The 16,507-nt window shown below is 47.9% G+C and overlaps 2 protein-coding genes across 2 annotated transcripts in view; both read right to left on the minus strand.

Moving 5' to 3' along the window:
- LOC127046389 (leucine zipper putative tumor suppressor 3-like) overlaps window positions 1-16,507 on the minus strand; it is a 370,036-nt gene that overhangs the window by 130,081 nt on the left and 223,448 nt on the right. The window lies entirely within an intron of this gene.
- Window positions 5,180-10,212, minus strand: LOC127046446 (neurophysin 1-like). The gene is made up of 3 exons (XM_050943498.1): window positions 10,043-10,212; window positions 6,250-6,454; window positions 5,180-5,390 (listed from the first exon to the last, which is right to left on the minus strand). The coding sequence occupies exons 1-3, from the start codon at window positions 10,160-10,162 to the stop codon at window positions 5,341-5,343; spliced, it is 375 nt and encodes a 124-aa protein (XP_050799455.1). The 5' UTR covers window positions 10,163-10,212; the 3' UTR covers window positions 5,180-5,340.

Genomic DNA, 16,507 nt, shown 5'->3' on the forward strand with positions numbered 1-16,507 from the left:
TCCCTGCGGTTTGCAGGGGGGTTCGGGGAACGCGAGAGCAAACCGCGGCGAAGCTGGTCTCCTTCCCCGGTTTGCTCTCGCGTTCCCCGAACCCCCGAGCAAGCAGGTCTCCTTCCCTGCGGTTTGCAGGGGGGTTCGGGGAACGCGAGAGCAAACCGCGGCGAAGCTGGTCTCCTTCCCCGGTTTGCTCTCGCGTTCCCCGAACCCCACTTGAAGCTGCCCAACAGCGCTGCAGTGTGGCCACATCTAACACCACTTGCAGCGCTGGTTGCTGTAAGTGTGGCCACTCTGCAGCGCTGGCCCTATACAGCTGTACTAATACAGCTGTAACAACCAGCGCTGCAAAATTGTAGATGTAGACATACCCTAAATGTTCCAAGCTAATTTCCTTCTTTAGCAGTGTTACTGACCTAATGGATGGGGGGAAGCTGTAGATGTGATACCTCTTGATTTTAGGCTTTTGAGACAGTCTCGTATGACATTCTCATAAGCAAACTAGGGAAATGTGGTGTTGATTAAATTTACTATGAGGTGATTGCATAACTGGTTGAAAGACTCACTCAAAGAGCAGATATCAATAGTTAGCTGTCAAACTGGGAGGACTTACCTAGTGGGGTCCTGCAGGAGTCTGGCTTGGCTCCGGCACTATTCAATATTTTCATTCATGACTTGGATAATGGAGTGGAGAGGATGCTTATAAAATTTGTGTATGATGCCAAGACCGAGGGTTTCAAGCACTTGGAAGGACAAGATTAAAATTCAAAATGACCTTGATATATGGGAGAATTGGTCTGAAATCAACAAGATAAAATTCAGGAAAGACAAGTGCAAAGTATTGCACTTGGGAAGGAAAAATCAAATGCACAACTATAAAATGGAGAATAACAATAGGTGATAGTTCTACAGAAAAGGATCTGGAGGGGTTATAGTTGATCACAAAATGAATGAGAGTCAACAATGTGATGCAGTTGCAAAAAAGGCTAAGATAATTCTGGAGTGTCTTAATAGGAGTTTTGAATGTAACACACAGGAAGTAATTATCCTGATCTGTGTGGCACTGGTGAGGCCTTAGCTGGAGTACTGTGTTCAGTTTTGGGTACCACACTTCAAGAAAGATTTGGACAAACTGGAAAGAGAAGACTGAGGGGGGACCTTCAAATATGTTAAGGGCAATTGTAAAGAGGATAGTCTATTTTTCTCCATGTCCGCTGAAAATAGGACAAGTAGTAATTAGCTTAATCTACAGCAAAGGAGATTTATGTTATATATTAGGAAAAACTTTCTAACTATGAGGATAGTTAAGTACTGGAACAGTCTTCCACAGGAGATTGTGGAATCCACATTGGAGATTTTTAAGAAGAGGTTGGACAAACACCTGGCAGGGATGGTTTAGGTTTACTTGGTCCTGCCTCGGCACAGGAGGCTGGACTAGATGAGCTCTTTATGGCCCTTCCAGTGCTACATTTCCATGATTTCTTGGGGAAAACTGCTCTGTAGCCAAAAGATCTTATTGTCTGGAGATCTGTTACTGATTTACAGTGTAAATTCTTTTTGGTTAATTTCTTTCTATTTTCATAGTGCTCCTTCCTCTGATTACCCCTTAACTAACCCTCCTTCTAGACAAAACTCTTTATTAAACTCCAGCTAAGGTTGAGAGCACTTATCTGCAAATTAAGGTTGGGGAAAAAAAATCTTTACAAGAAGTTTCGTAGTATTAAAAACGTGAGGAAAAAAGATTAAAAACCAGGGCAAGTCAGAGATAAGGTCAAACCTTTTAAAAGAAATTCACATGTTTGAAACTATGGAAACTCTCAGTTGAAACATACAAACACTCTTAACTGTGCCCTTGTAATAAGATTGAACTTAATGCATACACTGAATTCACCGGTTGTTCTCACCCTAGATCTTTCTGATATTTGCTTGCTGGCAGCCATCCTCCATATTCTGTTGATTGTTTCCACTAGATGGCCTTAGGATTTGTAAGTACTGAATCTTGCTTTGCTCACGTTTCTAATTGCTGGTGGCTGTGTCATGGTTTGGTTCAGTTCTCATATGGATTTGTCCTTCTGGTTTTGGTGTCGCTGACAAACTTGATCATGGCTGAATTTGCTTCCTTGATTCAGGGAAATATGTTTGTCTGTGAGGTGCACAGAGTACATCACTGGTGATCTCTAAATCCTTTAGGTCATGGATTCTCTATGTGGGGTTCATGAGCACATATAATAGGACCACTCTATCCCATGTTGTTAAATGGGAGAGAGTCCTGACTGGATGAGGGAAGGATCTCGGAGGTCCCAGTATGGAAAAGGCTGGGAACCCTACTCTAGATCATTAATGAAACTTATGAGTCTCATTACTGCCCCTGTAGCACTCCATGTGGTTTGCTCCTCATATTCAGAGTTTGGACTCTGCCATTCACTACTCTGTTTTTCCTGTTCAGTGATAGATTATTAATGTGGAGGTTTTATTGAGCCGGCATTTCTCCCAAACATTCATGGTCTTATTATTATTGGGGCACTCCATCCCTCACCTGCCATGAAGTCCCTGATCAAAACCCTTCCTTTTAAATTACATGGTAGAACCTTTCTATAAAACACGAATGACTGGGAAGATGCAGATTTCAATCAGTATTTGACAAATAGTGGAAGCATTTAATTTTAATGCATTTTCTTTAGGTTTTAATATAGTAACATTTTAATATTACATGTTTTAATCAGTATATCAAATAGGTTGGATAATTTAAAAGTCAAGACAAAACGTTTTGACGCTATCAAAGCAAAAGTTCAGGAATTCGGTTTGTAGAAATTTGTGTGTCTCTGTTTCAAATTGAAATGACTGTTTTTTGTTTTAAATGTTGGAGCTTCTCGCAGAATGGAGCTTCTGGTTCCTGACCAGTTCTAGTGTTTGTTGTGACAGTTACTGAGTGAGTTGTTCGGAGAGCTGTGAATGACCAGGGTTTTGTTCTGATTGTAGGGGCCTCCTTTGGGCTCCCAACGTTTCTGTCCCCCCACTGGCATCTTTTAACACATGACAGAGTTCAAAAAGAACTAGCCCAGCGGGTCTCAAACTTCATTGAGCCATGACCCTCTTCTGACAACAAAGATTACTACACGGCCCCAGGAGGGGGGACCCAAGCCTGAGCCCACCTGATTCTCACTGCCCTGGGCGGGGAAGGGGGCAAAGCTGAAGCCCAAGGGCTTCAGCCCCAGCCAGCGGGCCTATAACCTGAGCCCCGCCACTCAGGGCTGAATCCCTCAGGCTTTGGCTTCTGCCCCAGGCAGTGGGGCTCGGGCTTCAGCCCTGAACCCCAGCAAGTCTAATGCCAGCCCTGGCAACCCTATTAAAAGAGGGTCGCGACCCACTTTGGGGTCCTGACCCACAGTTTGAGAACCGCTGAACTAGATAAATTCCTGGAGGATGGGTTCATCAGTGGCTATTAGCCAGGGTAGGCAGGGATGGTGTCCCCAGCCTCTGTTTGCCAGAAGCTGGGAATGGGCAACAGGGAATGGATCACTTGATAATTACCTGTTCTGGTCATTCCCTCTGGGGCACCTGGCACTGGCTACTGTTGGTAGACAGGGTACTGGGCTTGATGGACCTTTGGTCCAACCTGGTATGGCCGTTCTTATGTTCTTATTACCTGGTGAACTATCCACCCAGCAGGTTAAGAAGAGGACTTTGCTTTTCAGTGCATATTCTGCCATTAGGTGCTTAGAAATCCTTTGTAGTTATATTTCCTCTGATCACCCTTTAACAGCAGCACAACATTGTCCTCTTTTTCTCTTCTCTCCTTTCTAGCATTACCTCCTCAGTCCCACATCCATCCTTTTGGGATCGCACATACAGCATCTGGGTAGCAGGGCAATTGCTCTGATCACACATACAGTTCCCCACACTTCATTCCTAGTATGGCTTTCCAGGTCCTCAGCATGCATTGACCCTGCTCTTTCAGAGAACCTCCCTCGGGTGCTGGATAAAACTGTGACCCAGGGACCTCTTGATGCCAACTGGCAGAGGGCACAGGAAGTGCCTACAGGCTCTCGGGATCCCCTGGGCCAGGTATATACACGTTAGTACACCAAAGGGTGGTACATAAGGTGGCTGTCAAAAGCCAGCAGCCCACTAGTCATTGTAATCATTGCAAAAGGTACATATGGATAATATTTAAGGAGTTATGTATCTATACTAACAATTAAGTTCTTAAAGGCTGCAAGTTAAAACAGGTCCCTAGGCAGGAGGTGCTTACCGCTCTCTCTCTCTGGTCCTGTGGGTATTGCTTATTGTATGCTGTGTAATGGGTGCCTAGTTGCACACTGAGCCAAATGCTAATCCAGAGATTGTGTAGTCAAGAAGAAAGGTATACATGAAAAAACAACCAGCAGGGGGCATCCAGTTTACAAGTAAGGCCAATGGCTCTTGGGGATATAACCGGGGGTGCTGAGATGCGCCCTGGATCCTTTCACCGGGGAGGCAAGCTGACACCGTGTTGCATCTCATGAAAGAGGGATCCCAGCCAGACCTGGCTGTAAGGGGCTGGTGAGTAATACTGCATTAGACAGGAGATTATCTTGTTAAAACTTAAGTCTAGGGTCTAAAATGCATGTTGGAATTTTATTTGAAATGTAGCCATTTGTTTCCAGTGCTCCTTCGTGCTATCACTCGAATCTCTGCACTTGCTAACTACACTTTTTTGCTTGTTTTCCCTAAACATATCTCAGCGCTGTGTATGTCCAACGGAGCAGTGATCTGAGGTAGAGCTGGCGTGCTTTGGGAGCAGTGGCTTTGAACAAAGCAAGCGTCCAGTGACCATAGGCGGGATACTCCATGGATACAGGGCTCGGAGGGGTGGCGTTTTACAGTAGGGCCTGTGTAGGCTTGGCGGGGAGTGTTTGTTACCAGAGGTGTCAGGGAGCTGATCCCAGGCAGGCACAGGCAAGCCTCCTTCATGCTAAGGGCAGGTGGTAGTGAGGTGCCTCCCAATCCTGGGGACAGCTGGAAAGCATCACAAAAATCCCTTTCCTGGTCCTTAACTGCCTGCTTAGGTAAATCACCTACATTCCTCTCCTCCCTCATCCAGGTTCTACCAAGAAGCAGCATCTCCTGTCCAGAGGGGGGATGTGATTCCCAGCTAAGCAGAAGCTGTTGAGTTTGTTACAAAGCCAAGGGAGAAATATCAAGAATTTTTGGTACAAGTTTTATTTCTAGCTGGGGATGTCATTTAAATGACTGCCAGGATTCTGCACATGACTGCAGCACAGCCAGGATTCATGCATCCTACTGGACTGCACAGTCTCATAGATGGCAAATCCTGTGACTTCATCCTTCCCATGTAGCGGGTGCTCAGGAAAACAGTGATTCTTCGTCACAGGCTGAGTCCACCATGCAGCCCTCTGAAGAGAAACAAAAGCACGTAAAAGGAAATGGCGCATGAACTCGGCCACTGGAGTTACGTATGGCTTTGCTAGATAACACCTTGGGCCAGTTCCTCAGCGATGTAAATGCGTGTAGCTCTGTCGAAGACAATGGTACTATACCAAGATGCACGCCTGAGGGTCTGGCCTAGGATGTGTGAGTGGTGCCTTTCCTGCCAAGGGAGAGGTATTATAAACTATTCCTGCTGGGTGAATTTCACCTCTGTGCATGGGGTTTGGCCTGATGTGTTACTGCTGCCAACTTTGCCTGCGGCACTGAAGGCAATGACCAGGCCAATTGAGACTTCTCTCCTCTGGGGAAGGAGGAAACTGCTGGACTGCCACCAATCTTAACTTCCCCACTTCTTCTCTGTCCACAAATACTATGGCCTGAGCAGTAGCTAATGACCCACGGCCTTTGCAGAACTCTTGCCATTTGTGCATGCGCCAGCACTGAAGTAACGGTGCCACTGCGCTCCGTCCAAAGATCTCCAAGTGCTTCCAAACATCAGTGAATGTAGCTCTGAGGCTGAAAGTATAATGATCCCTAATACTGATGCGGAAAATGAGGCACAAAGTGGTTAAGCAACTGGCCCAGGGTCCTTCAGGGAGTCTGTAGCAGAGGCAGGGGTAAAGCTCATATCTACTAAGCACCTCCTCTATCCCCTTCCCCCATCTCTTAATCACAAGGCCCATCTTCCCTGTGTTAAAAGTGCCTGGGACCATTGAGAATAGACATGAAGTGTTACTTTAACAGCCGTAAATTGCAGGGGTGGGAGGGATTGTCCTAGTTCATATGGAGCTATGGTTAAAGTTGAAACTAAACAAGTGCTCTCACCGTTGTTACAGCAGATCCCAGGAGCTGCGCAGCTCCCACCATTGGGCCCGCATGGCTTCCTGCCAGACTCGCAGGGTGTCGGCAGGTAATTCTCTTCCTGACATCGCAGGGTTTCGGAGGTACCGAAGTAGCATCCCATCTCCACTCCACAGCAGATGCTAGGGCCAAAGCAGTGGCCTTTGTTCCTAGGCCCACAGGGGATGCACTGGTGGGAGAGAGAAACCCAAAGGCTGGTTAACAGGGAAAACAGCATCCCTTGCTGCTTGGATTCTGATCCAAAGCCTGTTGGAAAGACTGCCACTGCGCTCAGAGCATTGAGCGCTTAGGATGGTGTCTTTCTGCCATCATGTGCCAGTATTTAAGGAGCTCAGGCCTAGCGCTTCAGTTCTAGTTTTTCAACTGGTATTAGAAACCTGACTAGGAAGCGAAATGTTCTCATGGGATCGCTCTGTAGAACTGGATGGGGTGGGGAATGATACGTTCTCTGGAGGAGTCAGAACCCCAACCACACTCCCCTGGGCTCACATCCCCAGAAAGTAAAACTGACGAGAAAATAAGGATCAGCACTCCAAACTGACATTGATCAGTGGGGGTGCCACGATTCTAGTCCGGTGGTATGTGTGCGTGAGAGGGTGGGGAAGGGGGAAGCAAACACAACCTGGGAATGGGAGAGAGAAAGGATCATTTTGTTTTGTGATTGTTAAATAATTGACGGGGTTAGTTGCCAGCCCAGGGAGGGAATTGTTTGGAAACGTTATGTGTTAGATAGTGCCCCTTTAATAAACAGGTGAAACCATCCTGAACAAATCAGGCTGAACTAATCCAGGGTGTAACTCCACTGACCACAGTAGCGTTTGATACATTGCCTGTGACTCCTATTTAGAGAACTCCGCTATGCTTGCTGGGCTGGGTCTCCTAGTGTATTCTGCTGTGTATTTCTTTTATTAAGCACCGTGTTTAGTTGTGCTAACAGCTTTCCTGGGCTCTGGCTAGATCATGCTTTTTATGTGAAAGTCCCCAAGTTTTTCCTGAAGATCAGTAACCCAAGGTGGGCAGTGGAGCAGCTATTGCGGTGAGTTCTACAAAACACTGGTGCCTTTGTGTATCAGTTCAGGGTTAAATCTCCTGGCAGCCCTTGCCCATGCACTTGAAAGCAGCCAGATCCCATCATTTGAATTCGGAGTTCATTGGCTAGGAAAAGGGACGCTTTGAAGAAACGGTGCAAAATACAGGTCACATGAACGAATACAGACCTAACCCCGACCCCTAGACTTTGCTTTTAGTTGGGCCATCCCAGCCTCATCCGCGGCTCAACAGAGAGCAGAATTTCGTCTTGTCTTATTTTAATACATCAGTAACCATTGAGTATCTTTCTTAACTCTAACTAGCGCAAATGTATTCCCTCCTCACCCAAATTATGGCCCTAACTGGCATCTCTTACGCAGTGGCCTCCCGCTGGAGGGAAATATTGCTCCAGAACCATTTGCTTAAATGAGGTTACAGGGAGTATGATTGGATTTGTTCCCTTTGCCCCCCTGTTCCCCAGTGTTGCTGATGCTGGGGATATCATCTCCTCTCGTGCGTACAGGATACACATTACATCTGTACAGACTGACTCAGAGGATGATCAGTAAAATGTTCCTCCTAAGCAAAATAGCTCTTGACATTGTGGCGTAGGCCTGGAAAGTGTGCAGGCCTCTTCTCCCCCAGTCCCTGCTGTGCCTGTGGACAGGCAGCAGGAGGAACACGCAGCAGAGCACTGAAAACTCATCTCAGATAGCGACTGCCCATTATGTTGCCCACACTGCTCTTCTCCCAAAGGCAGCACTTGGTAACTGGCCATCAGTGATTTGACTGATGCTGCGTCTGGCCTCTGGGCTATCACAGCTGTTTCTTGGCTGGCCATTTCCCGCTGGATGCATTCCTGACACACCATGCAGACTACCTGCCTGCATCCTGGCGGTATTTTCCTCTGTGTTTCAGCATGAGACTATTAGTATGTGCTCTCGGCCCCCTCAAGGCTCCTTGCTCCAGGCTCATCCTGCTGCCACTGCCTTAATCCAGTTTTTGTCCCCTCTGCATCTGAGTCAGGTGGCTTCTTCCTTCTCTTTCAAGCTGTGTGGGCACCCACAAGGGGTTGCTGAGAGCACAGGAGAGAATCTTCTCTGCTGTTAGTCTGGTGCCTGACGTCACAGTGCCCGCTCCCCGCCGGCCCACAGCAACTGGAGCACAGCTGCAGGGAAAGTCCTGCTCAGCCCATGCTCAGTCATTCTGTGGGGATGGGTCATCCACAGACCAGTCACCTGTAGCACCTATGGGGGGCTGGCACATGCTCAGTGCAGATGGAATCTTCAGAGAATTTATCTGCCAAACTCTAACACATCTCTGTTAAGTAAGTACAGAGGGTTGTAACATGGCCAGATTTGAGTGGTTTATTCCACAGGGCTGGCAAAAGGTGCATCCCTAAAACCAGGGTGACCCCACTCCCAAATTTCAGGTCTCATCACCAAAGAATGGGGATGCTAGAGCGCCTCACCAGAACAGATGTAAGAATTTTTTTTAATGTGGGCAAAACAATGAATGGTCCCCACATCTCATTCTTTGAAGTGGCCAAGATATTTTAGCTGAACCTTTCCAAAGAAAATTCAGGCTGAGGCAGACACCCAGCACAGTACATTTCAAACCAAGCCGCTGAAGTTTGGCAAGGTTATAAGCAACTGAAAACACAGTCCTATAGGGGGAAGTATTGGACAACCTTCAAAATCGATGCTGCTCCTAGTCCTGCCTATAAGGCAATCTGATATAGACATCCACTTGTAACAGTATTTACAATTCATCACCAAACTAGACTTCTGATGGCCTCAATACAACTGGGCTGATAATTGTAGTGCAATAGTGCCTGGAGAACCTGATTGAAATGGGACCCGATTGGGCCGGGTGCTGTACACACGCACAGTAAAGCCAGCGTCTGTCCCAGAGGGTTTATGCTTTAAAGAGACAAGACAGCTAAAGGAAAGATTATTATCCCCAGTGTACAGACAGGGAACTAAGGCACAGAGAGATTAAAGGACTTGCCCAAGATCACACAGGGTGTCTGTAGCTGAGCTGGGGATCGAATCCAGACCACCTGCCTCCCTCTCAGTCTCCGTCCAATGCTTTAACCACAAGACCAAGGCTGAAAAGTCTGGCTGCTTACCACTCATCTGCAAAGGGGCTCGGGCGTGTTCCATTATTTTTCAAACATACTTTCAGCGTTAGCTGCAAAGATAATATATTGGCTAAAGAGGCTGAATGAGGTCCTGACCATCACAAGATGCACTTCTCTACTGCCCAGGAGTTTGGCATACACTATAGTCTATGCTGTCCTGATTGGCTGAACACTGAACAGAGAGTCAGTTGGCATGGGGGATAGGAGACGGGAAGAAAAAGAGGGACTTGGTAACGAATATTCGTTAATGCTTGTTCAAAGCTTTACAAAATTCACACCACAGCTGTGTGAAGGGCGTCGGTGAGGCACAGTCTAGCTGCTTGTGGTATTGATCAGGGTATCAAACCATGCGCGTGTCTAGTTGCTAGGGTTTAGACAGCTACCGTCGCAGCTGGCACAGCTCAGTCCCTTGCCAGCAATCTCCCCTGTTGCGCCCTGGACGTGATCCTTTTGGGTGGGAGGTGGGAGCTTTGGCGCAGGATCAGGGCAGTTTGGGACAGTCACGCTAACAGGCTGTCAATGCGGTGTCTTTACCCACCCCTAAGTTCACTGTAACAGCTTGCCAGTAAGGAACGCATCACGTACCTTTCTGACATCCAAGTCCAGGACCGATCGCTTTCCTCCGATGGGGCAGTTCTGGATGTAACAGGCTGAGGAGAGAGCCAGGAACCACAAGACGCAGATGGCGAGAGTGTTCTGAGACATGGTGGCTGCTTGCTGACCCTGCTTCGCTCTTGAGTGGGCTCAGGAAAGCCCTCCAGGTTTTGTCTTGGCTCCTCCTGGGGTGCCTGTATATATAGCGCCGACTGCAGCTACTTAGACATGCCACCACCATCGTCATTCATTTCCCTTAAAAAATACAAGGCATTGCTTTTCACACCAACTAGCACGGCTAATAATCCAGGGTCGAGGATGTGAGGTCAGCGAAGAAGGAATCATTTGCTCCTTGGCACTTATTCCAAACATGGCGAGACATGAGTTGACGTCTACGAGTTTCTTTTAATTGGCACAGTCAATCGGGGCCGCTGGGGGTCAGCGAGCAGAGTTGGCGTGGCCCTCACTTTCCCTTTAGGTCCCAGGATGGGGCTGTTCCCTGCTTTGCTCCTGGCAGAAGAATATTTTTGAACAGTTATGTTTCCTCATGCACCTTTCAGCCCAAGAGGCACCTAAAGCAGTGCACAAATATCAACAGGCAGCACTTTGGCCACCTCTGGGGTGGAACACAGCAGGACATTGAATGCAGGTCTCCCAAATGCCAGACTAATACCTAACCCCTGGATGGTACTCTCTCTTCCTTTCAGTCAGACATTACTCATGCGACAATGGCATCCTGGCTTAAGTGGCTACCCTGATATTGACCCAGGGTTAGCTCTTTTGGGTATATAGCCCATTTCTGCAATTGACCAGATCCGCTGTTTAGGAAGAGCAGGAAAAACTATGGTCAGCCCCACTCAGAGTGACTCTCCATGAGTAGCTTTCGCTGCCTTTGTATTTTCTGCCAGAACTGTTCAGAAGCCATTTTTCCTTCTTCGTGGCTGGGTCAGTTTGCTCATACTGGCTCTGCCACTTACTCAGATAGCTCTGTAGGCCTGTAAGCCAGAAACGTTGGGTTTGTTCACTTAAAAAAAAGGAAAACTGTTCTGAAGGAAAAAAAAACAGACCCTTCCTGTCTGGTTAGCCTTCATCTTTGATCCGGGACAAATTGCTGAGGGTGTGGCTATTCTGCAATCCTAGGGGGTGGTTGTTACTGTTTGAGTGCACAGACCTGAGTTAGTTTTAATCCTGCTATCTCTGATTCTGGAGCGGTCAAGCCCCAGCAGCATGTACTTTCGTGCAGGTGGTATGAGCCCATTGGAGGCCTGGGCAATTATTCGTGGGGCTAGGCCACACTGAAGCGGGAGCTGCTGCTACACTGGCGCTGCTCTGGTACTGGTGCTAGCTAGATTAAAGCCAGCAGAAGGGTGTCTGCATGAGCTGCAGTCACATCTTGTGGTTGCAGGAGAGACATGCCCTTCGTTGCTCTGTGCCTCAGTTTCCTGTCGGTGCATTGGGGATAATAGCACTCTGAGTTCAGGTGTGTACATCACAAGGGCTTTGCCACAGCTGAATAGTGTGGCTGCTTTGCAGGTGTGCGAGTTCTGTCCTGGGAGCCCCCGCCGTGGGCCTGAACCATTTTGCCCAAAGTGACTTCCTTGACGCCCCCGCATGGTGATTTGCGATCACTAACTTTCTGCGTGCAACAACGCCTCAAGCTGCCCAACACGGCGCTGAATCATCGAGAGAAAAGCAGATGCTCGGCACTGAAGATGCACCGACAGCCAGTAATGCTGCTAAGCCTTAATGAGCGAGATTGACAGATAGTGAAATCAGTCAGGGACGCTGCTCACCTTGACCCTTCACCTTCATTAGCTCAATTAAGATCTTCCCGTCTAGCATAAATTCATCAGACATGGACAACGTCCTGAAAATCTTACATTTATTGACTATATTATCCTGGCACTGTCACCACCCATCCCAGCGTCTGGATAAATGGTGCATCCATTGCTCCAGACACTTAACAGTTGTCTAATCCTCAACCTTTGTCATCTTTGTTGGCTTGCTTTAATATTTGCCACTTAGCGAGGGCATGGCAGACAATAGAGAGGGTCAGAGGGGCTGTCCTTGCTTTTGGAATCTGAGCTGGGTCATCCAGTCAGCGTTAAGCAGTGAATCCTCACTTAAACCAATGAATGAGAAAAGAAGGACACAGGGTAAATACTAATAGCTTTCTAGTGCAGTGGTCCCTGCCCAATGCAGTCTGCCCGCAGTTCCATTCCAGCCCCAGCTGCAGCTCGGGCCATGGGCGGCTTCCAACCCCAGCTCTGGTCCCAGCTCTTAACCACGGTTGCCGGAGGGCAGACAGGTTCCATTACGGGGAAGGGGGTAGGCAGGTGCAACATAATAAGTTTGGGAACCCCTGTTCTAGAGAGTTCTGAAATCTTCTGTCATGACTGTCGTCCTAGAACCTGATTCTTAGCTTGCACCACTATACAACTGGAGTGACTCCACTCAAACCAGTTAGCCTGATTCCAGTCTCCTGCACTATGGTATAAGTTAAGAGTGACTTCAGTGGAGTTCCAGCAGCACAAAACGAGCGTGAGATCAGAATCTGGCCCACGGGAACTGCTCTGGCAATAAAGTAAGTGAGGGCAGAATATGCCCTTAGGGACAGGGGGACTATAATGTCATTTTTCATACAAAGAGCCCAAAGCTTTTTGCAAACCTTAACCGAGTGCACCTCACACACTGTGTGAGGCAGGTAAAGCAATGCCCGTATTTCACAGCGTGCCCGTATTTCACATTTGGGGACAGGATGACCTAGTGGTTAGGAGAACTAGGTTAGGAGACCTGGGCTAAATTCCCTGCTCTGCCACAGACTTCCTGTGTGACCTTGGGCAAGTCACTTAGGCCCAGATCCTCAATTAATTTAGGTGGAGAAGAGGAGCCCAAAGAATCAACAGTGTTAACACGACCCAGTTTAATGCTCCAGCATTAAATAGGGTTAGGCTGTCAGGAGTGAACTCCTTCAGTTGACCCGACAGACTAACCAGACCAGCCTCTGGGTGGATTAATAAACTCAAATGGGTTGCGGCAGGGCTGCCTGATTGGCTGAAGGGAGCCAGGAGTCCTGCTTTTAAGCTGAGCAGCAGTAGGTCAGTGGCTGCTCAATGAACGTGGCTGCAGCTGGAGCTGCTCCTGTGCCTTCTTCCTGTTCTGCGTCAATCCAGGCTGAAGAAGCTCCAGAGTTCCAGGAGATGGTGGGCACGGTGGCCATGATGATGAAGTTTGCGCCTTTCCCTTCCTTTCATCAGCCAGCCTCATGGTAGCCTGCTCCTTATTTGCCCCCAAATCTCTTTCTGAGGACACCAAAATGAGGAGGGGGAGGAGAATAGCCCATCCTCTCATTATTTTGTACACCAATTAGGCATAGTTTCTGACACACCCATTTTGGTGTATTGCTTTCCAGTCCCTCACTTCTCTTGTTTACCAGGCATGGTCTTAACACAGCCCGTGAGGTCGACGGGGAAGCCTCTTTGTTTGGACATGTGCTGTTTTTCTGGCTCCCTTTTGCACCTTTTCCTATCAACCTTTCTTGTTTCAGGCTATTGTAACTCGGACTAAACGTTCACTCACTCTTTGCAGATGAGCTCACAGTTTGGGTACAGTTGTAGGCCCAGTTACTGGAACAGGCCCTATAAATACCTCAGATGGATTGATAGACAACTGAGGCAGGGAGAGGGAATGTGACTTGCCTATGAGCCCACAGAAAGTCAATGTCAGAGCCAGAATCAGCCCAGGAATCTGGAGTCCAAGGGCCAGTTTTACACAGATATTTAGGTGTCAAAACCCCTCGTGAGGTTGTCAAAGGCACCTAAGCGCTAAACTGCCATTGAAATCAGAACAAAGAGTGTTTCAAAGACGTACCTGCACTAGAGCGAAAGGACTGCATTTATACCCTCTCCCCCATGTATTATTGTAGGTGACCGAGCGCCCCTGTCTGGAAAAGGGGCTGAGCACTGGGATATGACATAGGGCTGCCCTTTCTCAGCCCACTGGAGAAAGGGAAAAGAGGACTCCACCAGTGGGAGACAACACAAGGGAGCAGTGGACCAATAGCCTAGATCCACAATCCAGAGCTGAATGCCGGCTTCAGAGTTAGGCTTTTGGTTCTATAGGCATGGCTGGCGCAACTCATTAGGTGACCTAGGTGTTCGCCTAGGGCACTAACATTTGTGGAGTGATGACTGCGGCGGCCGGATCTTCGGCTGCCCTGGTCGTCAGTGGTATTTCGGGGGCAGGACTTTCCGCTGCCTCTGTCGGGGGCACCATTTTGGGGGCGGGACCTTCTGCCACCTAGGGCGCCAAAAAAGCTGGCAACGCTTCTGTCTGTAGGATGCTGGTGGGTCCAGATCTGCTATTTCTCAAAGTCTATGGGTGTCGGCACCAGCATTTCCATTTCCTCTCACCTCTGATTATTCTGTAGGATTGTTTCTGGGAGACTCGTTTGTGAGGCTGCTAGGCTAATGCATGTCCCTGAGAAACAGTCAAAAACAGCTGGTCACAGAAAATGCAGAAGAAAATGACTAGGAGAGGGAAGAGCTTCCTCTCTCTCTCTGCTTCCTGTTAATTACACACAGCCACAATTGCTGTTTATGGGACTGATCCAGCCTATACGACTCTCATTGACTCTAAGGGGCTTCAGACCAGGTTCTGTAAACTTTCTTATCCTAGTTAGCTAGGCGAGATGAGCCTCACTTTCCTGGCTGATCACACACAGCTCCCCTGGGAGCATGACCGAAACCCAAAAGAGAGTTCTAAGAGGGAACCCTCACAAGCAGCAGTGTGGTTTGCAGGTGCAGCAACATATACAAAGGCTGGGGCTCCTCAGACACGGCATTACTCAGCAGGGAGGAGGCCAGATTTGAAACTGGAAGCTCCGCCTCCCTGGATTCCTCCTCCCTCTGGGGACTCTATAAACGGTTGCTTCCTTCGCTTGGTGACTATCAGAGCCGATTGAGGCTGTGCCTTTGGGTCGCCTGCCATCCAGCCAGTGCTCCTTTGGTCAAACGGGTAAGTGTGCTCCTTCTCTTTTTCAATACCCTGTTACCCCTCTGGACCCGAGTGGTTAGCTGAATTTGGGGGGTTGTGGATAGTTCCAGTTAAAAGGAGAAACTGATGACAGAATCAGGGCTTTTCTTTGCTGCAAGCTTGTTTATTTACAAGAGGTGAACACAAAGTCCTGTTTCCCTGAACACAGAAGGAACCAAACAGGAGATAGGTTCTTTGCTTACAGCTCCAAGCCTCTTTTTCTGGCACCAGCCAGAGGCTGCTCTCGGGGTCACCCACTGAGCTTTTGTCTGTCTCTCTGTGTGTGCGGTCTCCTGCTTCTCTTACACATACACACCTCCCGCTGCTCAAACAATACCCACTCAGCTCATTCAGATTTCTGGACAGCCTTGTATTTGCCTCTGTTTGGGGGAGAGCCACGTGCCAGTACTTTGGGTTTGGAGGTGGCTTTTATTTCAGTCACGTCTTCACATTCATCCTGAACAAAAGAGGATGTTGATGTTTATGACTCTTTTGGGTGAATAGAGAAACGAGAAGGATATTGCAAACCGCCAGGGGTGAATCCCTCTCCTGCATTGGGGCCAGGGTGAGGATCCTGGTGTGCCTTGACTCTGCACTTGTCCCGAATCACACCCCAATAGAAAAGCAAAGCATCCAAGACACACAACAAGAAGGTTTAACTCAGCTGTGACCCTAAAAGCCCCTCTGTGCCAATTAGCAGAGAGCCCCTGCATACTGTAACTTGCATCAGCTCTGACATACGTGTTGCCCCAACACACTGTTGTCATAATATGTAGCTCAAAAGTACCATGTATGGTACCCGCTGGTCATGTGATGGACGTATAGGTTGTGTATAAAGTTACAGACGTGTGCTGGAAACATGTTCCCAAAGTGTGTTTGAGAGGCAGTGCACAAAGGAGTGTGTATTTACCTGTCTGACCAGCTAGACTTCAGGCAGAGGACAATGAAAGTACATTTACATTTACAAGGTAAAGAAAACCATCCAGGTAAACAAATAGAGGAGAAGACTGTTCAACAGTCATGCTGGGAGACAGAATATGCACCCCAGGAAGATTTCCTGGCTCTTGTGGCTAAGATAATGGACTTTGGGTAATACAAGAGGAGCAAAAAGACTTTTTAGTGATCCATCACTGCTGGGACATAAGATACGGCAGCCTGTGAAAGTTGGACCCCCCTAGTCTGGAGGGCTAGGGATGCTGATAACTTCATGTAAGGAAGAAAACTGCTTTGTCAAAGATGGTAACTTGCTAAAATTAGTTACTATCAACTTTTTTTTTGTTTTATTTATAACCACACTTGTGTCTTTTATACTTGCTTAGTATCTCTTCAATCTCTGTTCTTTGTTAATAAGCTTCTCCCTAGTTTTACTATAAACCATCTCACGCTATCCTACTGAAGTTAAGTGTGAGCCTTCAGCAAACC

The sequence above is a fragment of the Gopherus flavomarginatus genome, chromosome 3 (genome assembly GCF_025201925.1).
Source record: "Gopherus flavomarginatus isolate rGopFla2 chromosome 3, rGopFla2.mat.asm, whole genome shotgun sequence".
Classification (NCBI taxonomy): Eukaryota; Metazoa; Chordata; order Testudines; family Testudinidae; genus Gopherus; species Gopherus flavomarginatus.

What these genes read in the sequence shown, in the direction of transcription:
- LOC127046446 (XM_050943498.1), bottom strand. Translation starts at nt 10,162, where the DNA reads ATGTCTCAGAACACTCTCGCCATCTGCGTCTTGTGGTTCCTGGCTCTC. An exon ending in TGGACTTGGATGTCAGAAAG is followed by an intron (nt 6,455 to 10,042) that starts GTACGTGATGCG and finishes CTCTCCCACCAG; the next exon opens with TGCATCCCCTGTGGGCCTAG. An exon ending in TGGGATCTGCTGTAACAACG is followed by an intron (nt 5,391 to 6,249) that starts GTGAGAGCACTT and finishes GTTTCTCTTCAG; the next exon opens with AGGGCTGCATGGTGGACTCA.